The sequence below is a fragment of the Triticum urartu genome, chromosome 3 (genome assembly GCF_003073215.2).
Source record: "Triticum urartu cultivar G1812 chromosome 3, Tu2.1, whole genome shotgun sequence".
Lineage (NCBI taxonomy): Eukaryota > Viridiplantae > Streptophyta > Magnoliopsida > Poales > Poaceae > Triticum > Triticum urartu.
In genome coordinates this window covers 486,558,015-486,582,496 of record NC_053024.1, presented here as the reverse complement: position 1 = coordinate 486,582,496, position 24,482 = coordinate 486,558,015, and the positions used below count along the sequence as shown (strand labels likewise).

Genomic DNA, 24,482 nt, shown 5'->3' with positions numbered 1-24,482 from the left:
TGAATCCCAAATGGTAAAAACCTATGTAATCATATGCATCATATAACCAGTTCAGCACACCTCTCCAGTGTACGTATGTAGTATGTACAGTACTGTCTCTACCGTGGCAGTTTAAAAAAACAAGCACATATTTACATCACCTGGAAGGGGAAAAAAAGGAATCGTCGGATCGCTCATACACGGCAAGCAAATCTCTCAATAGTGATAAAATAAAAACTCGGCCGGCCGCAAACACTGATCTACTAATCTACTACTGGCTGGTGTTAGGGGTGGTGTTCCTGCTGTCCCAGGGAGCGTGCACCGTGTTGGGAGAGAAGGGCTCGGCGAAGTCCTTCTTGCCTTTGCCTCCACCGTCTTTGTGACCCAGGCAGTCATCCTGGATGGCCCTGAGCACGTCCAGCACCTCCCTGATCGGCGGGCGCATCTCGCCGTTCTGCTGCAGGCACCGGAACGCCAGCTCCGCCACCATGGTCATCATCTTCCTCGCCGCCGGGTCCGACTCGTAGCCGAGCTCCACGTCCACCAGCTCCTCCAGCCGGCACTTCTGGATCTTGCTGATGGCCATGCCGGCCAGGTTGATCTCGTTCCTCTGCCGGGTGATGTCCACGGCGGGCTTGGACGAGATGAGCTCCACCAGCACCACGCCGAAGCTGTACACGTCGCTCTTGTCCGTCAGCTGGTAGCACTGGTGGTACTCCGGGTCCACGTACCTGCCATCAACAAAATGATCCGTCAGTTACATGCTCCTGTCTGTGTCTGCACAATATATGCCATGGACAGGAGCGGCGTGGGTGCGTACCCTGGGGTGCCCTGGGGGGCGGTGGAGACGTGGGTGGCGTCGAGCGGGAAGAGGCGGGAGAGGCCGAAGTCGGCGACCTTGACGTGGAAGTCGGTGTCGAGGAGGATGTTGTTGGTCTTGACGTCGCGGTGCACGATGGGCGGCTCGATGGCGTGGAGGTAGGTCAGCGCCGCCGCGGACTCCACGGCGATGCTGAGCCGGAGCGGCCACGGCAGGGCGCGCTCCGCCGCGCGGGGCCCGTGCAGGTGGTCGGCCACCGTGCCGTTCTGGACGAACTCGTAGACCAGGAGCAGCTCGCGGCTCTCCTTGGAGGTGCACCCGTAGAACATGACCAGGTTCGGGTGCCGCAGCCGGGCCAGGATCGCCGCCTCGTTCACGAACTGCTCCACGCGCCGGTAGCTGTTGTTGTACAGCCGCTTCACCGCCACCACCCGCCCGTCCCCAAGGTAACCTGCAACCCATGATCAAGTTCAGGTCTCCACCAACGGAGCTACGTAGGTAGATTGTTGCACAAGTGCATTTCACGTGTTGTAGTACCTTTGTAGACGGTGCCGAAGCCGCCGTCGCCGAGCTCTCTGTTCTCGTTGAAGGAATCGGTGGCCTCCTCGAGCTCCTCGTAGCTGAACCGGTTGCCCATGTCCTGGGAGCTGCCGGACTCCATGTCGCCGCCCCTGGAGCGCGTCGGGGTCCCGCCCGAGCCGCTGTACCTGTACTTGAGGAGCTTCGAAGACGAGTTCACCACCTTCCTCTGCCTTCTCTTGCAAATGAACAGAAAGACCATGACAGCAGCAACAAGCAATGCACCTCCGACACCGGCCACCACACCTGATTTTTTTTATGAAGATCGAACATATTAACCACTGGCATTGTATCAGCTAGTTGTACAACTCAGAGGAATGTACAGATAGTATCAGGTCGATGCGATGGTAAGATTGACACAAATCTCTGTTACTGAAAGAACTAAATCAAAAGCGCAGTTAAACTACAAGTGTCAGCAGAGTGCAAGTTCATATTTCATATATGCTGAATCACCGATCAATCGTAGCTGCTGAAATAGCTTAAACAGGTCTTGTGCGGCATCCAAACATTAACAAGGAAAGAAAATAACTGCACGAGTATTGATAAGTGACACGGGACATATGCATGTGTAGTACCTGCTATAGTGACACTCCTTTTCTTGTTCGAACCTGCATGACAATAACAAACACACAAAAAAGTCAGCAATAAAGTCTCAAAATTACAGGACAACCAAATGATGAGTAATATATTGTTTCCTGTCATTAATTCTGACTGCTTATTGAAAACTATAAAGGCAGGAAAACACGTATGCTCAAGACAGCTGAAATAGCCATACGAATATCTGACCATTGGTATCAGAGAGTTTGGAAAAAGCATTCAAAGACTACTAGTCTTAAAAGTCTTGGTTTTTATACTTAACAATAAGCTTCAGTATTTTGCATTAGGGGTCAATTTATTCCCCACAAAAGAGAGAGGGACTAAATTTTGAGCCACCAACTCACACCATCTGAACTTGTCTAGGTTAGGTTATTAGAAGATAAAAGCAGATGCAGCATCTTTGCATTCATCTTTTCTTTGTTTTGTTGAAGAATTGACATTTTGTGTTCAAGAAATGGTGCATCATGACAGCAAGATGAAAAATACAAGACTTTGCTCACATTTATGAGGGCTTAGTCCTTAAAATCACAATTAACATATGCATAGGCATGCATGACAGATAGTACTCCCTCCGTCCGAAAAAACTTGTCCCAGGCTTGTCCCTCAAATGAATGTATCTAACACTAACTTGGTGCCAGATACATCCATTTGAGGGACAAGTTTTTTTGGACGGAGGGAGTACTATTTTAGGGGACACTATATATATCTATATGTAGGGTTTCAGCATCAGGAAAGATAAGTGAAGAATTCATAAAGGCACGCAAAAAATGCATGCTCAAGCCAGTTGAAATCCTGAAAAATTTCCCTTGTAAAAAAGTGAAAATATTATTTTACCATGACGTTAGAGCGTCTGGAAAAGCTTTCAAAATGAAAGATTAATACTACTAGAAAGTCTTGGTTTTTATACTTAACAATGAACTTCAGTGCTTTTGCATTAGGGCTCAATTTATTCCCTACAAGAGGGACTAAATTTTGAGCCACCAACTCACACCTATGGATTTTTGCATTCATCTTTTCTTAGTTTTGTTTAAGAATTAACATTTTGTTTCCAACAAATGGTGCATCATGACAGTAAAACGAAAATACTATGCTTGTCGAAGAATTAACATTTTGTTTTCAAGAAATGGTGCATCATGACAGCAAAACTAAAATACTATGACTCTGGATAAAGTTGTAGCAAAGCATACAAGTTTGCATTTTGCGGTGGGCTTTAGTCCTCAGAGTATTTGTTAACATACTTTACAATGAACTTCAGAGAGTATATATAGGCATGGCAAGTAGTAGTATTTTAGGGGAACATTAAAGATACCTATAGGTAGGGCATCGGCATCAGGAAAGAAATTTGAAGAAGTCATAAAGGCAGGAAAACTGAAAACTACATGCTCAAGACAGCTGAAACACTGAAAAGTTTTCCCTCATATAAAAAATGAAAATATTATCTGACCATGACGTCTGAAAAAGCATTCAAAATCAAAGACTAATGGCCTGGAAAGTCTTGGGTTTTATACTTCACAATGAACTTCAATGTTTTTGCTTTAGGGCTCGATTTTTAATTCCTTGGAAAAGACGGAGCAAATTTTGAGCCACCAACTCACACTATCTGAACCAGTCTAGGTTAGGTCTAAAGATAAAAAAGCTGAATAACACGCCCCCAAATTGTTCAAATCAGACGTTGATGGTCCAAAGTAATGTTTCTGTAGCCATATGATAGAAGATTTGCACAGATTTTGGAGGCGGCCCAGATCTCAGGTTGCTTCACCTGCCCTGTGTGGATCATGCGGTGTGAACACCAGCGATGCAGGGCAACAACGACCAGCGGTCGAATGAATGTGCCTCCCTTCTTCTGTCTGTTATTACAAAGTGTGAAAGGATGTCGACCCTTCAAGTAAACAGGGCAAAGGCCTGGTGCACATCAACTTTGCGACCGATCACCTACTGAACCATCAATTCGCTGGTTAGCTCTTGCCGGGAAGCTGCCGCAGCAGCCAAGACGGCAGACGGGGCATGAAAAAGTGCTACTGCCACCTCCGATCCATAACAAGTGTCCCAGTTTTGAACTGACCCCGCGGTCGCTGGATGGAGTTGCGCGTAACCGGAGACGATTTTGGAGCTCGGAAGGACCGAGTCCATGGATGGAGTTGTGTCGATGTGCATTAATTTTTTCTTCCCCGAGTAGCCGTATGGTGAAGCATACGCGATCGACGTGATTTGCTGGACATGGATGTTCCGGAAAGAGTATTAACTCCTCTCGACGCAACGCAATGACGGTTGGGCCATGGGGAGGAAAATCGGAGGCATCATTGTCGGATGGAAAAAGAAGGCATGGGAGGACGAATGGTACGGGTGTGATTTATTGAGCTTCATTTCCTTTCTTTTTCCAGGGAGAGCTTTGGTTCCTTTCACACGCTGATATTTCTCTTTCTTCTACGCTGAAAATTCTAAGTTGCTCAGGTGGCCTATGCACCCGTCAGGTTATGAGTGTGGATGAAGCTAGCGAGTACCATGAGCCTATGATGACTTCAGTTATGGCATGCAAATTACTACTAGTGACTGCCAAGCGAAGCTACCCAGAGTGTCCGGATTGTTGGTTGTGAGTGAAGGACGGGCTATAAGGCAAATGAGGATTCTCAGCACCAAGATTAGATGGTGTGTACGGTGCTCGGTCACAGAAGTGCTGCAGCAGTTTGATCGGAACGGTGGGCTTACCGGGCAATGGCGCGGTGGTGTCAGATATCTTGCTGCAGCCGGCGGCGTTGCCAACTACCAGGGCGCCGTTGGCGCAGAAGCAGCCCAGGAAGCCCGCGGTGCGGTTGTACCCGCACTTGCCGCCGGATTGCTCGCACGGGTCGCACGGGCCGGAGCTCCGGTCCCAGCCCACCTGGAACCCGCCGCGGAGAGCCTTCGCGTACCCGTCCTCCCTCCACCCGGGGTCCTTTGCGTCGGCCGGGAGGGCGTCCTTGAGCACGGGCGCTGCGTAGACTGACCGGCACGCCTGCCACCAGTCCTTGGGAGGGATCTCGCGCTCCGGCAGCACGAAGGACATGGTGGCAGGCTCTTCTCCGGAGCTCCCGCAGGTGACCGGCTTGATGCTCGGCGGCTTGCGCAATGGCTTGGGATTGGGAGGGAAATCGGCTTCCGGCGGGAAGGTGCAGTTGAGGAAGAAGAAGAGGTAGGCGACGGTGGAGGTGGGCAGATGGAACTGCTTCGGGACGGTCACGTTGTGATCGACCATGGGACAGCTGGTGCCATCGTCGAGGGCGTCGGCGTCGGCGAGGGAGACGGTGAGGCTGGTGTAGTTGATGCCCGACACCGTGTAGTCGTGGCCCCCGAGGAGGAGGGTGGGCTTGTCGTCGTCGCAGACGATGCCCAGGCCGGGGTAGCCGCAGTACGACGACGACTGCGGCCCGCCGTACGCCGGCACTGCGTCCTCCGTCCCGTTGTAGAGACGGAACGGGTAGCGGACAGTGAGATCGCCGCAGGTGAGAGGCTCGAGCTGGCACGTCGGGAGGTCGGCTGGACCGCCATGGGAAGCGGCGGCGAGGAGGACGACGAGCAGGACGACGATGACATGGCCGAGGCGGTGGCGGTGGAGGGGAGACATGGCCAGTTTCTCGAATTCTTCTCTGGTTGGCACGAGCTGGGCCGGTTTCTGCGCGGTTGGTTGCCTGCCTCCTGGTTATAAGCCGCGCGCTGAGCATGGCTGGGCGGGGTTCGGGTGAGGGGGTTGGCCGGTTGGGTGGGCGGTGCGGGACGTACGGCACCGTGACAGTTGATGGGACGCCTGTGCTGTGGCAGTTGCGACGGGCCAGCTTGCCTCGGCTGTGCCAAGTCTCCTCCCCGTAGCTGAGCCGCGACTCGACAGTGGTTTCTTTTTTGGCGTTTTATCTAGAAAGACTTGGTTGTCTTTCGGGACGATTCTGCACCTGCACGTCTATGACGGTGGGTATGCACACACTCTCTTCGGCCGGCCACGTGGACATCCCAACCGCTCCCCTGACATTTCTATCTTCCCTTTTCTCACACGCAATGCAAAGCTGAAGTGATTACGAAAATCTTCAAAATTCAAATGATCCGGTGTATAACCTTCCAAAGTGAACCTCCATTTAACTTTCTAATTGATTCGATACAATTGACAAGTGCTAGTCACCACTGCTCTTTCTCCCAACCGTAGCTAGCCGCCTCCACCTCCCCCAAGCCTCGCGGTGGATGCCGACGGCAGGAGCTCTCGCTAATCTCCTGTTGTGGTGTATGTATGTCGGATCTAAGCACATCCGCCACCGTCAGGGGATGCTGTAGTCTTTGCCTTATGATGGATGACAACGATGGGGCTTTCATAGTTCTCCCATCGTGGTGGCTTATGACGACAATGATGTCACGGTAGCCAGGGCAGCGCCCTTGTCTGGCGATTGATGAATTGTCATATCCTAGGAGGTGCTCACGGACGATGCCATTCTCCTCGGCTGTAAGGTGGGCGAGTTGATCTCTAGAATGGGAGGCGGACGAGCTGCTAGGTTTAATCTAGAGCCTTTTTGGGTCCGACCAATGATGGCCTCTACGATGGCGGTTCCGCAAAAATGGAGGCGATGCAACTGCTAGGCGTGGGAATATGTGGACCAAGGGAAAGCTATGGCGGGTTGATAACGGGCTCCAATGACAGTGACCTTTGTGGACATCACGCCCCTCATCGGAGACATCATTGTGGTCTTTCTTCCTCCTTGAACCCGATTGAAAATCCCTGGCCCGACTCATAAAATCAGGTGATGGCAACGCTTCGACATCGTGGTCTTTTTGAAGATCCGCCACCTAGTTTAGGCGCCGCCACCAAAGCCTGCAACGCTTCTTGGAAACTATGGCACCCATGCCTCGTGGAGCCAAGCAAGGTCGAATGTCCACTAGGTCTAATGTTCGGTTGCCTATTTTATGATCCATGCCCTAAAAAGACGGCAACTAGTTTGGTTGCGTGCTTGCATTAGTGAAGAGTCACTACCACAAAACACAACATTAGTAGTCAAACATTTGTGACCGTCTCCTGATGAGCCATCAGTGGTACGAACACCACTGACAGGCAAAAAGTCAGTGGTTAGTGCTAACTTCATCAAAAGTTTGAAATTCGAGATAAGTCAAACACTGTTACCATAAATTGGCTCGTCAAGATGGGCCTAATTTTGATGTATCAATGTTAAATTTCGCCACCACTAGATGACCCAAAGATCAACCATAACCATGAGAACCCTAGGCATAGTTTAAACCCAATCCTGCCTCTGCTCCTGCTCAACCTCCTACTTGAACTCGAAGCCTCCCTCGCTTTCTCCTCATACCTCCCACGACGCGCCCATGCGTCGCACCCAGTCCTAGAGCCGCATGGCCCCGCAAGAAATCAGAATTGGATGAGACATAAAAGGTGGAGATATTGTGGAGGGCCCCGGCTTGTTCCCACTGTGGGCGCGTTCTTCAGTGTCGCTAGATGGATTTCTTAAGATTCTAGTTGGTCAACAACTCGGTTGATCAAGAAAAAAAATGTCCTCGGTCGACCAAGACAAATTTTAGTAACGATCAAGAAATTGCATACAAAAAAAACAAAGGCTTATCCGCGGATTGGTTAAGATGACATCTAATTCCTTCCGGCAACAGCTGAGGAAAACATGCGCAGAGTCCTATTCGTCATTCGAGTAACAGTAATGCGTTCCCCGCAAGATAAAAGAAGAGTAAAATAGAACGCGTTTACTTCACATGAAGCAATCACGTCCAAATCGGGCGGGAATTGGACTCGCCTACGAGTTAGAACTGGCTAGGCTTCAGTTTACTCACAACCTGAATCATTACCATGCCACAAAAAAAACTCCTAACATTTATATGCAACAAGTTGGCCCAAGTTAATTTCCAAAAGAAAAAAACAAGTTGGTCCAAGTTTCAGGCTCTCTCCCCGCAAAAAAGTAAAAATGTTTCAGGCTTTTTCATGTAAAAGAATGGTTTCGGGCTCTCTCACACCTGAAGAAACCTGACAAAACTGAAGATTCAGAGTTATGTGGGATCTGACAGGCTTGATTTGCAGCGATCAGAAATGTTTAGGCTCTGCACTCAACCCTCTAGTTGGTGAGAAATCGTATGGCGAGCGACATCTGGAAAGATGCAAGCATCAGCGACCAACCTTTGTAAATTCCAAGTGATTTCACAAACTAACGGAGTTAGGTTTAAATCCCATCTTGATGGGAGAGTATGTGTGTGAGGTATTTCTCTGAGAGCCGATATAAATTGAGGACATGCCCTTTTTCTCTTTCAAAACCAGAGTCCAAAAGCCTCACTATATATATTACTCCCTCCGTTCCTAAATATTTGTTTTTTTAGATATTTCAAATGAACTACTACATACGGATGTATATAGACACATTTTAGAGTGTATATTCACTCATTTTTTTCGGATATAGTCACTTGTTGAAATCTCTAGAAAAACAAATATTTAGGAACGGAGGGAGTAATTAAGAAGAAGAGAATAGGCACTGACTAACTTAAGGCTCATCTAGATGAGACTTAACCAATTCACATCTAACTCCTACGCCACTTGATTTTTGTGAAGATTCGTGCGGTTTTTTTTTCTATTACTCAAATTATGTGTAGGAGTTAGATCAAACTTTGCTATTTCTCATCTAGACTAGATAGATATGAGATTTAGGAAATCCGTTACATGTTAGTAGAACCACGCAACTTGTACAAGGAAAAAGTTGCCTGTTCAAAAAGAACTTACCGGTGACATCGGTGCTATTGCAAACGGAGTGTACTCGGCCGTCAGGGCACAAGCAGCCTATGAAATCCCCGGTCCGGTTGTGACCGCACCGTCCCTTGGAATTGGCTCCCTCGCACTGGGTACATGCAGTGGGCTTCCCGATCTCGTTCCATCCCAGCTGGAATTCCTGACGAAGAAGTTTGGCATATCCACCGTTTGTCCATGCAGGATCAGTATGGTTAATCGGCGGGCTTTTGTGCACAGGCAGTTCTATGACTTGGCTGCACGCTTGTGCCCAGTTGTTGCCGGAAGGCACTGCATCATCCGGTAGCACGAACGAGGGTCCAAGACCAAGACCACCGTAAAAGCTTTGGCAGCCGATCGGGTGGATGTCGCTCGGTGGGTAGAAGGTGCAGTTGATGAAGAAGATAAGGTAATCGACCGTGCTGTCAGAGAAGTACGGCAACGATCCCTGTTGCAAAGTGATGTTGCGGTCGATTCTTGGTCTCGGGCAGGTGTTGCGGTCGTCGTCCACCGCTGGGTCGGCTAGGGAGACGGTTGCGGTTGCGCCGTCGACGCTCTTGATGGTGTAGTTGATGATGCCGCTAAGCTGCAGGATGGGCTTGTCGTCGTCGCAGAGGATCCCCAGGCCAGGGTAGCCGCAGTAGGAGTTGTCGTTGCCCCTGAGATCTTTTGTCTTCCCGACGAGATAGAACGGGTAGCTGATCCTCACGTCCCCGCATGTGTAAGTTTGATTCAGGCACATGGAGGGGTCGTAAGCTCCATCATCCGATGAATCGCCATGGGAGGCGGCGACCCAGAGGAGGAGAAGCAGCAGCAGCCGGTGGCATATCAAGAGAGGCATGGCTATGGGCTAATGGAGTTAGGCGAACGAGGGCCTCTTTTTTCTTCCCCTCTGGTTTGGTGGCTGTCTGCACCGGGCCGTTTGTTTCTTGCCGCTCCTCCTCCTCCGCGTTTATAAGTGGCGGAGGCCTTGCGAGTTTCTCCGGCGGCTGGCTGGCTTGGAAGGCCCCTCTTGCTCAAACCTTTGACCAGTCCGGTCTCGCGCACACATAACGCGAGTGTGCCACGCAAGTCGTCTGCTGTACTGCTACCTCCCGTCGTTGTTCCGTGGAGACTGGTGTGGTATACTTTATTCAGTTTATTGGCCCAGCCGCGTCGAAGAAAGGCTTCTAGCTAGTCGCCCATGTACCCTTTTGTCTTCCACAGCAGGTTTTTAAAATTTGGGAATCGCTAAGTTCTCTTAATAGTCTCTGTAAAAACAGTGCACCTGGTGTTGGTGGTGATCCAAGCTGGATCCCTCCCAGCTACAAAAAGAACAGCACATCTAGACGTACCATATCTAGATGTATTTAGATGTGCCGTAGCCAAACCCAAGAAAGAATAAGGACCACGTCAAAACTCTTCCGAAGACCTACTGCAGATGAAGGTACTACGTGTTTGTCTAACATAAGAGCATCTCGAGCCGCCCCTCCAGACCATTTTCTTTGCACCGGTGATGTAAAAGGACAAAAAACGGCCCGGCCGTGCCCCCGAAGCCCCCCCCCCCTCCCTCCCAAGACCTCAAATTAGCGCCGGCAAACCCAGACCAAACACAACGCACTGGCCTCTCTTGAGGGCGCCGGCGGAAGTAACAGCCAATCCTATTCCCCCACTCCTCCTTTTTTCTAACCCACCTAATCACTTTTTGCCCGACGATTGTCTTGGGGGCACCAACGACTGGAAAAACGTACTCGCATTTCATCCAGCGAAAATATTTTGCCTCTTAGGACGTGCTATTTTTGGTCCGGCGATTGTCCTGGGGGCTCCAACGGCTCGAGATGCTTTAACCCGGAAAACTCAGAGAAGAAAAAGAAGAAAAGCTCCACTGGAGGCAGCGGTCCGCCTGATGATAATGAACCCCGCAGTCACGAGCTGGCGCGTTTCGATACATGGTAGGGAACAAGGGGCGTGGAAAAGGTCGGGAACCGTCCTTGTCCACTGACGAAATGGCGAGCAAATATTACTGCTTCTCACGCGCTATTCTGTTTTCGAAACCGACAGACACGCTCTCGGTTTCGTTTTTCGGGCATTTTTGTTTTCAAACGGCAATGAAATTGAAGGACCGGTTGTGAAGGACTTACCTGATGATGGAGGGTTTGGATTGCTCTTGCAGATCCCGCCGGAGCACAAGCAAGAAAGGAATTCCTTCTTCTCGTTGTAGGCGCAGCGTCCATAAGATTTCTCGCACAGCTCGCATTGCCGATCCTTGCTCTGCTTCCATTCCAACTCGAAGCCCTGTCCAAGCACGACGCCATATTCCCTCGGCAACACGAGCAGACCACTTCTCACAGCATCTTTCTGGAGTACCGGCGCGATGACCTTCTGCCTACAGTACTCAGCCAGTTCGTGCTCCCGAGAAACGTTGCCTTCCTCAGAGCTGAAGACGAAGGAAAAACCGTCTCCACTGCCTGGAGGCGGACTGAACCCTTTGCAGTCGATCTGGAACTTGTCTAGCGGAGGATCAGGAGCCGGCTGATCGCTCTCCGTGGAGTGGCAGCCGAAGAAGAAGGTGAGCTCCTCCAAGGACTCGGTGTAGTTTAGCCACTCCCTGTCGAATGTCACGTTGTGGGTGACCGTGGGACACTTGCCGCCGCTAATAAAGGCTTCAGTGTCCCTCAGAATGATGGCGTGATTTTCGTAGAAGATGTTCTGGACGGTGTAGTTGTGTAACTTGTCTCGGCCGAGTTGAAGGGTTGCGATCGCGGTCTTCCCCTCGCCTTGGCAGAAGATCTTCAAATCGGTGTAGCCGCATGAGTAGGGTGTGTAATCAGGGGTTGCTCCAGTGGCGTTTGACAGATAGAATGGATATGTGATGTCAACGCCGCCACACCTGGACGACTCCGAGCAAATGGAATCATCGTAGGTGCTGGACGGCGGAAGAGGGGAGCCATGGGAGGCGAGGAAGACATGGACGGCGAGGAGGAGGAGGAAGAGCGAGTGTGGTGGTAGGTGAGCCATTGGCGAGAGGAGGAAGACGAATCTGGCTGGCTGTTTTCTGCTCGGTCCTGCACGCCACAGGCTCCGGCGAGCGACGCCGTATTTAAATCGCGGGCGCGACCGGGTCTGGTGGAAATTTTGCTTGGTTGGTGTGCCGCTAGGACTAGCGTGGAGCTGATTCGCGGAAGACCGAAGCAAAGTCGGTCTCCTCGTCTTGGGTCACTTTGCTGTTGAGAGAAAAGCCAAAATGAATGAATGGATCATGATGGGCTGCCTCCCGCGTCATGCCATGGCTTCACTAGTTGACTTGACCTCCAGCCCGATCGTAGTACTACTTGAGACTTGAGTATGATATTTTTTTTATGTGCCTTTCTGCACAAGGCATTTTTGCTACCTACTGAAAACGCGTCAAGCGTGCGTTATTACATTCTCGGATATACTCTCTCCGTTTTTATATGCTCTGCTTATTAGCTTTGGCCTAGGTCAAGTTTTGTAAAGTTTAACCAAGTTCATTGTAAACAACCTAAACTTTTCACATTAACAAATATATATCATATGGAATTATATTGGATGATGATTCTAATGGTAAAAATTCTCATTTTTTGCGGGGAAATTCTCATTAATTTGGATTCTATTCATTGGATGAAAAGATCCCTCAATCCAAGATAGATAGCGAAACCAATTGATCGGAAAAGTCAGGGTGATCGTCTCCATCTCCCATGGCGATGGCGACGACACTATCACGCCCCGTCCTCCTGAGTTGCTGGCATCATGTTGGCCGCCTCCCCGCCACTAGTTCAAGGGAGGGGTGGTCGTGCTGGTGGGAGCCACTCCCCTGCCACTGATTCTGCGGATGTCGCCATAGGCAGACCAACATGTCGTCGGTGATCACGTCCCTGGCATCCTTTCACGTGCTTATGTTTGCCTCCCCTTGTAGATGTAGGCGGGTGAGGGTAAGTCCACTGCCCCTCCATATCGGGGCCGGTAGCTAGCTAGCACTGCACTGGCCACCGTTTCCGCAACACACGACTTGGGATGGAGCAGAAACGGTTCGCGCCACCGGGAATAAGGACACAGGGATCTACGAGGCTATGTTCATGAGCCAATGCCATACATGGCATGATGGTGTACTACCAAGGTCGCGGAATGGGGGACCCTGTCCAGACGCTCGACCCGGATGACGTTGCAAAAGGTGGTGGGTCATCCCTGCCGGTAGCTATGCCGGTAGCTAGGGGTGAACCTGATCTGGCCCTTAGGGGCGTAGATCCAACTCTGATCATGAGCGGTATCCTTAAGTGGTGGCCACCATCAAGTTAACGCATTGTTGCCACAATGCGACTGCATGCTCGGTCCAGTGGAGCGGCCCTGTCTAGGGTTCGATCCCGCCAATGTGGGTCATGGTGGCTCAAGGCCAAGATCTTTAAAAACAATATCGTATGAGAAAGTTATGGCGTTTTTGTGTTGGTCATTCTAGTTCTCTAGAACCTCTGGATGGATTTTTGCTGGGACTCCAGGCGAGTCCAGAAACTTATGGACATCGCCGGAACTTCGGTCCTCCGAAGCCTTTAGAATGCATATAGACACCTCGATAGGCATAAATCTGGGCCCTTATTTATGTCTTCCTTCGGCCGGGGGGGGGGGGTTGATGTGAATTCCCCCCTTTGTTTTAGCAATCAACCCATTGCATGAGCTACATAGTGTGAGGTTACATCATAAGTTGCTTTTTGTGGAAGTGCATCCATTGCCCCTAGTGTTTTTATGATCTATGATAAGTTGATTAAATGGAGTACTCCTTCCATTCCTTTATATAAGGTGCATTTTTTTGGGCATGGTGACCAAGGAATAGAATTGAGGGGAATTTTGGACAAAAATACCCTCAGCTAATTAGGCAGTTAGTAGGTTAATTAGCGGCAACTAAATAACCAGCGGCCTAATAAAAGGCAACTAAATTCGCTGCACCAGAATAAAATCAATCGGTGGGATGGGAGAGAGATGTGAGTGCATGAAATCAGGGAGAGAGAGATTCTTTCTTTTACTACCTTTCTATTGGGAACTACGTAGTACTTTTTATCCAAGGGATGTAATAGATGGTGGAAGGGCACACATAGGAAACTACGAGGAAAAGAGAAATACACCTTACATTGTGAAATTTCTGGAAAGAACTAATACACCTTATATAAAGGAACAGAAGGAGTAATATTTATTTTAAGTGGTGACCACCTTAGGTGCCACAAGAGACAAGTTAGGAAGATGGTTTGACCCCTCTTTTCTCCATGGACAAGTGTTAACAAGATTAAGGGCATTTCATAGCCTTTAGTGTCTAAGATCCCATTGAGTCCTTAGGTATGTTGATACTATGAAAAAGAGGATACTGGTTTTCTAGTAAGGTGAAACTTCTGTTGCAAAGTGCTTAGAGACCAAACTCCACCCCTCAAAAGTCCCATATTTCCTTTGCCCACCTCTCTACATTATTCATTTCTTTGAACCCTCCAACCACTTTTCATCAGGAGCATTTGGCTCTTTTAGCGAGTTAATTCCTTTGTTCTGTGGGCCAATGAGACCCTCTAATCACTTTTCATCTGGATCATTCGAAGCAGTGAAAAACGAGTTATATATGTCGTTCGAAACCTCTGAACCACCGCTGGATGAATCCTCTGAACAACATACAATAATTGTTTCCTCTGTTTCATTTCCATTCAGTGCCTCCGGGAACATTCCGGCCGGACACTCCGGGCCTATGTAAAGATGCCACTTTTAGTTATTTTTGGTACCTCCGAGTGAAATTGAAACCCCTAAGCTGTGCAAAAACTCGTCTGATGGTCACATTTCTTGGTCCAACCTATATGTAGTGCCAGCACCCACCCCATCATTCCACTCAGTATCTATCAAGTCTTGTGTTGAATTTGAAAGGGCATTCTACATCAACCCTAATGCTATATTATTTTGTTCCCTTCTCTTTGTTTTCCAAGCTTATCTTTAAAACAACCAACCGCCCAACCCTATGTATTCATTCTGTGAGGTTTGAGTGTAGAGGATATTACCTTTTGAAGCACAAGAGAGGTATTCATCACCAAGCAACCTCTATCTTGTTACTTTTAGTGGGTTTGCGCCTCCTAGATTGACTAGGAGTGCTTGGGGGCCTTCAAGGTGTGAAGAAACCAATAAGTTTGCGAAGGCTAGAGATTGCCCGCTTTGTGTGAAGATCGAGCCCGGAGTGAGACTTTGATCTTAGTGGTATCGACCCATGGTGGAATAGGTGCGCAAACACTTAGTGTGCTTTTTATGAGTGATGTTGCCAATGCTTTGACCTTTGTGGTACCAAGTCTTAGGACTTTGCATCCGAATCTCCACCAACAAGGAGTAGGATAATGCCAATTATCTGCGATGATCAGTGTTTGCAATTCCTTTCATGAATCCCTTTACATTCTTGCAAGTTCAGCTTCCACTCTTTACTCTTTCAAGACTTGCATGTGTAGGATGTTCTAGGAAACTACAACCTTCGTCTCGAATTAACTAGATGAAATGAGTGTATCTAGGCGCGTTTCAGTGTGTAGATACACTCATTTCAGTGGCAATTAATTCCAGACGGAGGGAGTACTAGCTAATCTTAAAATCTATCATCAACTTAAAAATTGATTAGGGCTTGTTTTTTTAGTTATTTCACCACTCTAGACTTCAATCAATCCTTCACTTAGCTTTGCACTCATTGCATGTGTAATGATTCTAGTGAGAGTCTGGGAGCTTGTTTCAGTTGGAGGACACCACCTCCCAGATGTTTATGTAGTATTGGTTTGATGATCTCTTTGTGAAGCTTGTGGAGAAGCCCAAGTTGTTTGTTAAGTTGATGTAGAGATTGTCAACTATCCATAGCATATTGAATAGTAATCCCCCGAGAGGAGAGTGAACTAAGAGAGGGTCATCAACCCGCATGCACCTCGATGAAGGCTGGAATATCAGTGGATATTTGAACCCTAGGAAATACATGAGTTGTCTATCCCCCCCCCCCAACTTCCATTCCGCAATATGAATATTACACCGTGTTCCATTAAAACATTCAAGGGGCTATACGATATATCAAGTGTAGAAGTAGGCCAATCGTACTTGCTACTATTGATATATCTTGTGTAAAGTTTGAACTTTTTGCTTGTTTTTGTTAAAGAAAATCTTGTCTGTACATGGCTTATTGGTGCACTTACTTGAGCCTATCATATTTACATACTGTGTTTGAAAATAATCAGGCTAGTCCAATTCCAGCTTAGAAATTAAGTTGAATTCATACTTGCTATAAAAATGGGTATTCACCCCCTCTAGGCAACATCTAGATCCTTTCAGATTGGTCGTCCCATTCCAAAGGTTTAGAGTGATCCATCCACTCAAACCTTAACTATCTCAACCTCAGTGCAGACCCCTGGCTTAATAATTGCCATTAGGTGGACGATTATCGACATTATGTTCAAAACTTGTGCAGCGGTCTCCTTCACTTGTATCCTAGTACTACCCTTATGACCTCTGTAATGATGATAACACTCCCACGGTAGGTGTTTGTGCACATTAAATATAATAAATATAGAAATTATTTAACAAATATCCCTTCCTATGTAGTATACCAACTTGGTAAGTCCTTAGGCGATAACCAGTGTGGATTGCATCGGTTGTGTGAGTGCTAGAACTTTGAGTGAAAACACTGATCAACCTTCGTTGAGACTCGTGAATAGGGCGACCATGAGCATTGTTCACCTCCTTAGAGGCTTCATCGCGGGCCCTCTTTGCCAAATCTCCTGCCACGATGTTTTGTGGATCTTTAGGGCAAAAGCCAAAATATATAGTTTTTGCAAGAGCTGGCAGTAACAACGTCGTCGTCACTTCCTCCTTGGAGGTGCTACCTTAAGAGATATTGACCTAGTCAGACGAGATTCTACTGTAATAGGATCTCTTACTAGTGAGGGTGATGGAGGAGTTAACCCCGGGCGGTGTGGCGAGAAAAAGCAGCAGTGGTGTCTCTACAAATTGCCATGATTTGGTTGGTTTGTCAGCTTTGGCTGCTTAGGTGGTCCTATGGCCAACATATAAGCCAAAGTGGTGGTTTCAAAAGTTGTTGATGTGTTATAGGGTCTTGGCATTGGTTGTTTGGGAGGTAGAGTTGTCAATTCGACTAGTGCGCAACTTCAATGCATATGTGCAAGTGAGGTCAAAGAGTCCATAAACCATTATCTTGTTGTAGAGTGCCGACATTGGTCTCTTTTTGGCAGATCGTCATTTTGAATGGTATGTGTTTTCAGTACATGTGTGCGCGTGGCGAGGACAATCATCTACACTAACATGACTCCAAAAAAAATTGGGTCAATCACAAGAAGGCACGCCAAAAAAAGTGGTTAGGTGAACCTTAACTTTAGTTTGTCTTATAATTCCATTGACATGGTTGTTCCTTCTTAACTGAACTTAGGTGCATGCCAAGGGATTCTTTTCACTCCTAGCTAGGGGGTGGTGGGGAAGTTTGCCCATGGTTATAAAACCCCCTTCTATTCATCCTTTTGGAATACCTCCCTACTCCATCCTTTTAGAAACCTTTTTGTCAAAATCATCTAGCTACAACCTTATGCATCAAGACCACATAAGATTCTTACCACCATTACTCTCGTTAGTTACCTAGATTTGTGAGAGGAAACCTCCAGTTTACCATAATTCATGATTTATGGCCCCGACTATTTTATGTGGGTTAGTTCCGGTTTGTGGTTTTGCGTCGAACAACGGGTTGAAGTTGTTGCAACTTTGGACCGTTTCACCCATCGTTTTGGTCGCATCGCACATTAGAAAGCTTCAACTAGTACCCTTGCTTCTTGTAACGAGTCACCCTCTTGTATTTGATCCTACACTATGAAGATTGGGCTACCTTTGGGGCATGAACTCCTCCATCGGGCGGTGCCCATTCGTAGGTGCGCACACTTGTACTGCGAAGGTACGAAGCCGGAGCGGCGGTTCCGAAAATGTAAAAACCTTCATCTTGTATAGAGTGATAACTCTTGTCACTGGGGTGGAAAAATCGGTAGCTCGGTAGGGACGTGGCCTCAAAGTTGATGTCTGTGCAAGATGTATCGGTTTTGAAAAAGAAAAACTTATCTAGTTGGTTAATCCATGTTGTTGTTAATCAAAAGGTCCGCGGGTTGTCGAAGGAAACATTCTCTTGTATAGATAGGGTGACAATAGTACCAAACTTTTAGTCAGATTATGTAATTTTATTGCTCCTTATGTTATTTATACTGCCATGATGTTTGATGAATAGACCGGAAGTTTTTTCAGAAAAAATAATAATGCAATAGAAGCAACAACCTTATGGTGCAAAAATAGAAAAACCTAATGCAGAGCGTTCAATCTCGGACGGATGCTCCAGATTTGCTGAGTGGGGGCTGGTGAAGGGACCTGTTCTGAGTTTAGGTGTTAGCCAATGGGTTTTCAAAAAAATGAACAGAGGCCTCACCATCACCAGCTAGGTACGGCCAATCCGAAGCATCCATCCGAAATCCAACGGCCGTTCAGCTTTTTAAAACATATTTTTCGCACCCTGAGATTAGCTTCTCTCCCCTCGTATGATTTTGGAGGATGGAAGTTGCAAAACTTATTTCGTTGACAGCGGGGTGCAACCTAACTGGTAGTCCTACTGTAGTAGCAGCAGTAGCCCAGTAGGTACGAGACGCTGATGTCCGTCGTCTGTTGATGCGTGGTCACTGCCCAAGGTACAATTACAATTATACAGTCGTACTACTGCACAGCGACACGCGCCACATTACCGGCGCACGCGATGTCAGTGCGAAGTATGAACGCGAGAAAAACCCTCGAGGATGCCGGCACCAACCCAACCAAACTTTCCAAATTGGCCGCAGAAGATCGAAAGACGGGAGGCAATCCTGGCCAACCGTCCCACGCAACGCAACGCAACTCCTCGATCGTCCACGGAAGTCGGGGCGAAGCGTAAGAAGCAACCGGCGAGCGATCAATTCCACGCGGAGCAGTCGACGGTCACCACTGGGCTGAGCTATCGACGTCGATCCGCGAACAGGGCCCCCCTCCCCAGCTACCGTCGGGTTGTGAACCCAACCTCGGGAGTCGCCTGTCAGGTCGTGTGTCTGTGCGTGACTCACACTGCTGCCTCCGTCGCTGCAACTTGTGGACTTGAACGCTTGTTGCTGTTCTAACGGACCACCGGGAAACACCTACCGGGAAGCTCATAAAGAAGGACTTGATTAGATTGCGGTGCGTTAATGATTGACTTCGACGATCCTGTTGCTTCTGGTTTCTATGAGAAGAGAAGCTTTGGCAGAGACTCGAATCCTTCAGGGCTTTAGGCAACTAGTACGAGCGCGCAATAGATTGCTATGGACGGCTAGCTCCGGAAGTTTGATTCTGCTCGAAGATCAGATAGCGTGAATGTTCAGGATCATCTTATCCGTTCTAGACATTGGCAACAAAAAAGGGAACGCATATTTTGGAAACCCAAGCAAGCAACAGTGGAAGAGGTAATGCGCGCGGGAGGAGAGAAAGCATCATACGTACCGCACTGATCCGCCGTGGGCCCGCCGTCGCAGAAGCAGGCGAACCCCACCCCGCCGTGCGTCTGGTTGTGCCGGTAGCCGCACCATCCGCCGGAGCGCTCGCATGCGCCGCACTGCTCCGAGTGCGGGCTGTAGTTCAGCTCGAACCCGCCCTTGAGCACCTCGACGTATCTTGCCGCAGGAGGCGCCTCCATCATGGCCTTCTTATGAGCGTCCAGCACCGGCGCCACCACCGCCGCCTCGCACCCGTACTCGCTCGCTTCGTCCGTGTAGCCATCGCCCGCGAACGCGTACGAACTCCCGTTGTAGTCGGGACAGCCGGTCAGTTCCACGGCAGAGGGCCATGAGGCGTTCCTCTTGCAGTTGTAGAAGAAGGTGATGTTGGAGTCCGACTGCGTGAGCTGCAGCGCCGAGCCGGCGTCGATGGTGAAGTTGAAGTGGAGGTGCGGGCAGCTGGCCGTGTTGAGGGCTTCGGCCTCGACGTCGTCGACGAGGAAGACGGAGTGCGTGTCGTAGTCGATGCCCGAGACTCTGTACCGGTGGTGGGACTGGGCGGGGAGGATCAGCGTGGTGTTGCCCTCGCAGGCAAGGCCGAGGCCGCGGTAGCCGCAGTTGGAGGCCGAGGAGGAGTTCAGCCAGAACGGGTAGGCGATGGTCAGGCCGCCGCAGGTGGCGTTGCCGCAGGTGGGTGGGTACCCGTTGGCCGCGGCGAAGAGGAGCAGGACGGCGAGGAGGAGGAGGAGGAGGGCAGGCATCGCGGCGGTGCGGATGAGCAAGAAGGGGAGGTGGGGGGCTGGGTGGAGTCGCGCCGACTAAGCTGGCGCGATCGTAGCGCGTGAGAGTCAAGTGAGGGTGTTAGGCGGGGACGACAGGTGCGTCGACTGGATGTGCAAATTTCGATCCTCCACGGAGCACGCGGCAGTGCGCGGTTGCACGATGATCCGACCTTGCATCACCCGTTATTCATTGCGGACGACGACGGGGGCGCACCGGGCGCCGGTGATGGGGATGGTCGTGGGCCGGAGTGCATTTTACAGTACAGGGTGATAAAGCCGCGTTGTTAGTTATCACTGTTCGGACACTTTGCTAATTTAGTTTTGACGACGATAACTGACACAGGTGCGGCATTTAGGGGTTGTGCCGCATGCCCTGTGTGACACGGAGACAACCCTGCCCGCACGACGGCGTCCGGGCGCACCCAGCCACAACTCGCATGTCCGGTGTGTCGCACAATCGTCCACACGTCCGGACGAACGACCCCGCTTCCCGCACAACCTAACGTGCCCATCGTCTCTATCTGCCTTCGAACCCCAGTGCGACTTGCCGCCGTCGTCTCCTATCCCTCGATCACCTATCTCCATCGTCTTCCTTCTCTAGTTGCCAGACCAGATCTCTAGCGCCCCCACCCCCCTCTCGATCGACGGAAAACGCACGACGAGCCAACATGTCGATCTCCAACCTCCTCCTCTTTCTCCTCCTTCTGTCCCAAATAATTGCACTTCCAGGTTGCCCACGAAGATGGCGATTAAATCCACACTGTCATGGCAAACACACCACGGATTTGTGTTTGTTCCTGTCGTGGTTTTGCCACGGCAGATGTCCTTGTGAAAGGATTTAGTGGTGGAGCCATCGCTACGGGTTAGCTTAAAGGGGTTAAAGCGGACAAAGGACGCGAGAGTTTTATACTGGTTCGGCCCCTTATGATGAAGGTAAAAGCCTACTCCAGTTGTGATGGAATTGCTTGGGTTTCGATGACCAGGGAGCGAATCCGCTTTTCCGAATTCTCGAGTTGTTGTGTGTCCTCCTTAAACTGCCGCCGGGTCGCCCCTTTATATACATAGGTCGATGCCCGCCGGTTTACAGAGTCCCAAGCCGGATCATCATCGTGTCCAACTCGGTCTCTATTTCTTCTATCTTACAATACAAGTTACATTATAATGTTGGTTTATGTCTACAGGCCTTAACCCGCCTTTGGGCCTCGGGCCTTCATAAAGCGCCACCATCCTTTGTCTTCCCGGGCTTCTAATCATCATAGAGTTAACCCGTCCACTCCTGGCCGGTTTATGTCCAGTAATAATATCCCCAACATTAGGCTCCAGATTGATTTGAACTTATTCATGTCAATCTCCAACACTTAGAAAAATTCCTCCCCTTGCACCTTCGCATAGATCTTGTAAACCGCCCTGACGTCATCCTCCGGATTTGCAGTAAACCGCCGTGACGTCATCTGTTCATTTAAAGTAAAAAAAATACCCTTTCATTTATGAACATCCAACAATTGAAACGACAACCTCGTTAGATATCCATTTATTTGGGCTCCTCGATTCCCACGCCTGTCGCTTATCTCTTTACCCTTATAAATAGAGGTGGAGGATCCCTTTCCCTTTCTTTCCTTCGCCTCTCCATCTCTTCTTCCTCCTTGCGACGCTCCCGCACCCGAGCGCCGCCGTCGTCGTCGAGCTTCATCTCTACATCACCATCGGCCGCTGCATCGACCTGATCGCACTAGAGAAACGCGGCGCCCCTCCGCTACTTCAACAGCCGCTGTAAGTCTCTCCCTTCTCTCCTCTGTAGATCCACTTAGGGTTCGTACGAGTTCATGGCGCTCTCTCCGTGTTCTTTGTCAGTCCCTAGATAGCAGACCTCAGGCTTGATACGTTTTGTGCAGTAACTTTGATATTCCTTATCTCCGCCATCGAACCAAACTTTAAGCACATAAGAACTTGATATGGACCTTTTGTGAACTGCTTTAGGACTAAACTTTTTTTAGGTCTAGATATTTTTTCTTTTCCTGACTCACGGTAGATCCAAAATTCCAATGCAAACTTATGAAACCTGTTTTTCCTCACTTAGTCATTTCTGCCTTAGATCTGTGTCTTCCTTACCTGCATAGGCGGTTTATCCTTGTAGAAAGTAATCTGTCATATGCCATTAGTCCCCTTGTAAACCATCCATCGTTTTACCATTTATAAACACTCTGTCGTAGGCGATTTATAACTTCCTCCGGTTTATCAATTTTACATGCTTAAATTCCTTTTTCCTCAACCTGTTGTACTTTATGCATTGTCATTATGAATCATAAACCGGCAGTAATCTTTTCCAGCTCTTCACTTGCAATGGCCAAACAATTCTATTCCTGTAACTGGGTCCCTTCCCGGGTTACCGAGGAACAACTGGATGGATGTGTCAAAATTGGCACCTTGCCGAAGAAGGATGAAATCCATTGGCGAGTTCCTGGTCCTGAATGCCCTCCTACTCCCAAAGACGGCGAAGTAGTAGTGTTTGCTGATCACATGGGCCGTGGTTTTAAACCGCCTGGATCCAAGTTCTTCCGTGATGTACTTGACAGCTTTCAGATCCACCCTCAAGATATTGGACTCAACTATGTATCCAATATCTGCAACTTTCAGGTGTTTTGTGAGGCCTATCTACAAGAAGAACCGACTGTCGAGCTGTTCCGGGATTTCTTTCACTTCAACCGTCGCACTGAATTCGTAGACGGACCCAACACTGAACTTGGTGGCGTCTCTATTCAGAAAAGGAAGGATGTTAGCTTTCCTCACGCCAAACTTCACAACCACCCAAAGGATTGGAATCAAACTTGGTTCTATTGTAAGGACACTTCCCCCGAAGATGAGAATCCTCTGCCGGGCTATCGTGCTCACCGGCTTACCAATACACATCCACTTCCGCAACGGCTAACTGCCAGGGAACATGCCTCGTATGCAGCACAACTCGCCAAGCTTAGAGCTTTCATGGCCGATGGTTTGACTGGTGTGGACTTTGTTCGTTGCTGGCTGACCTGGAGTATCTTGCCATTAAGTCGCCACTCCAGTTTAATGTGCGAGTACACTGGTGACCTAAAAGACTCTCAACGTCATATTAACATTCAGCTAAAAGATGATAAAGTCACTGAGTCCGTCAAGAAAATGCTGAATGAACCGGAAGCTGTCTGCAGTAAAACCGGGCTAAGTCCCTTCTATACACGGAACAAACCGTCCGCTGTAAGAATTGCTTTTCTTTCACTTTATATCTGGTATTCCTTGAATTGTTCAACTCTTAATATCCTCTGCCCATCCTTTAAACAGGGTGATGATCCTTTCTGGAAAAAGAAATCACAGGAGAAAGCGGTGAAACCTTCTCGACCTAAAACGAAAGCTGTCAACAAAACTGCGAAGAGGAGGGCAACTGAACCCATCGGTTTAGAGCTTGATGACGACCCTGATGAACCGGAAGCAGAGGTAGAACTTGATTGTCTTGGTTCATTTTTCATGCACCTCATTGACATTGATATTTATCAGGAGGACGCAGAGGGCAGCCAAGCTGACGATACAGAGGTAATTATCCTTTCCTCCGGTTCAGACCCTCTGCCAACACAAAAAATCCGCCAAGCAGTCCGGAAAGTAAGATTTTCTCACCCTCTTGCTCACTTGGATCCTGTTGGGGATATTACCGCTGGGCGTAAACCGGCCTATCTGGGCTGGGTCAACTTCATCAGTAGTTCAAGAGTGCTAAAGCCCAAGAAGACAGACAAGGGCCTAAGGCCCGTGGTCGGTTTTAGACTTGTAGCTGTAAACCGGCATTTGTATACAAACTTGTATTGTAAGTTAGGAATAAGGAGAGACCAACCCGGATACGAATATGGACCGGTGTTGGGACTCTGTGAACCGACGGGCGTCACCCGTGTATATAAGGGGACGACCCGGCGGCGGTTCAAGGGCAGACAACAACTCGAGACATAGGCGAAGCTTGTTTGCTCCCTAGTCATCGAAACCCCATCAATTCCATCACAACTAGACGTAGGCTTTTACCTTCATCGAAGGGGCCGAACTAGTATAAACTCTCTTGCATCCCTGTGTCTGCTTTAACCCCTTCAAGCTAACCCGTCGCGATGGCTCCACGACTAAGTCCTTTCTCTAGGACATCTGCCGTGACAAAACCACGACAGTTGGCGCCCACCGTGGGGCTATCGCACGATGGTTTCAGGTTCTTGGAGGGCCGCTTTGAAGGACTCGAGGGCTACGTTATAGGCCGAATGACTAAGAGTCGTCGCGGCAAGCTCTACATCGACGACGCAGGCTGGGGCCCCGAGGCCGTCTCAGTTGAGTATGGGTACCGGGTCCCCTTTGGTGGCATTCACGTTTTCATTGGCAAGATCGGTGAACCGGCCCCTGAGCCGGACATCTGCACCGACCTCGTCGAGACGGCTCAGCGTGCGCGATCCGCCCGGGTTAAACCG

General features: G+C 49.1%; 1 protein-coding gene across 4 annotated transcripts; it reads right to left on the bottom strand.

Annotated features, from left to right (window-relative positions):
• On the bottom strand, positions 1–20,099 carry LOC125544509 (LEAF RUST 10 DISEASE-RESISTANCE LOCUS RECEPTOR-LIKE PROTEIN KINASE-like 1.2). Of its 4 annotated transcripts, none has more exons than XM_048708233.1 (5): positions 19,245–20,099; positions 1,954–1,986; positions 1,337–1,624; positions 800–1,250; positions 1–710 (listed from the first exon to the last, which is right to left on the bottom strand). In XM_048708233.1, the coding sequence occupies exons 1-5, from the start codon at positions 19,996–19,998 to the stop codon at positions 251–253; spliced, it is 1,986 nt and encodes a 661-aa protein (XP_048564190.1). In that variant the 5' UTR covers positions 19,999–20,099; the 3' UTR covers positions 1–250. The 4 variants fall into 4 exon arrangements, with proteins under 4 accessions (XP_048564190.1, XP_048564188.1, XP_048564189.1 ...); XM_048708231.1 differs by lacking the exon at positions 19,245–20,099 and adding an exon at positions 10,841–12,027; XM_048708232.1 differs by lacking the exon at positions 19,245–20,099 and adding an exon at positions 8,718–10,253.
• Positions 20,100–24,482: the final 4,383 nt, after the last annotated feature.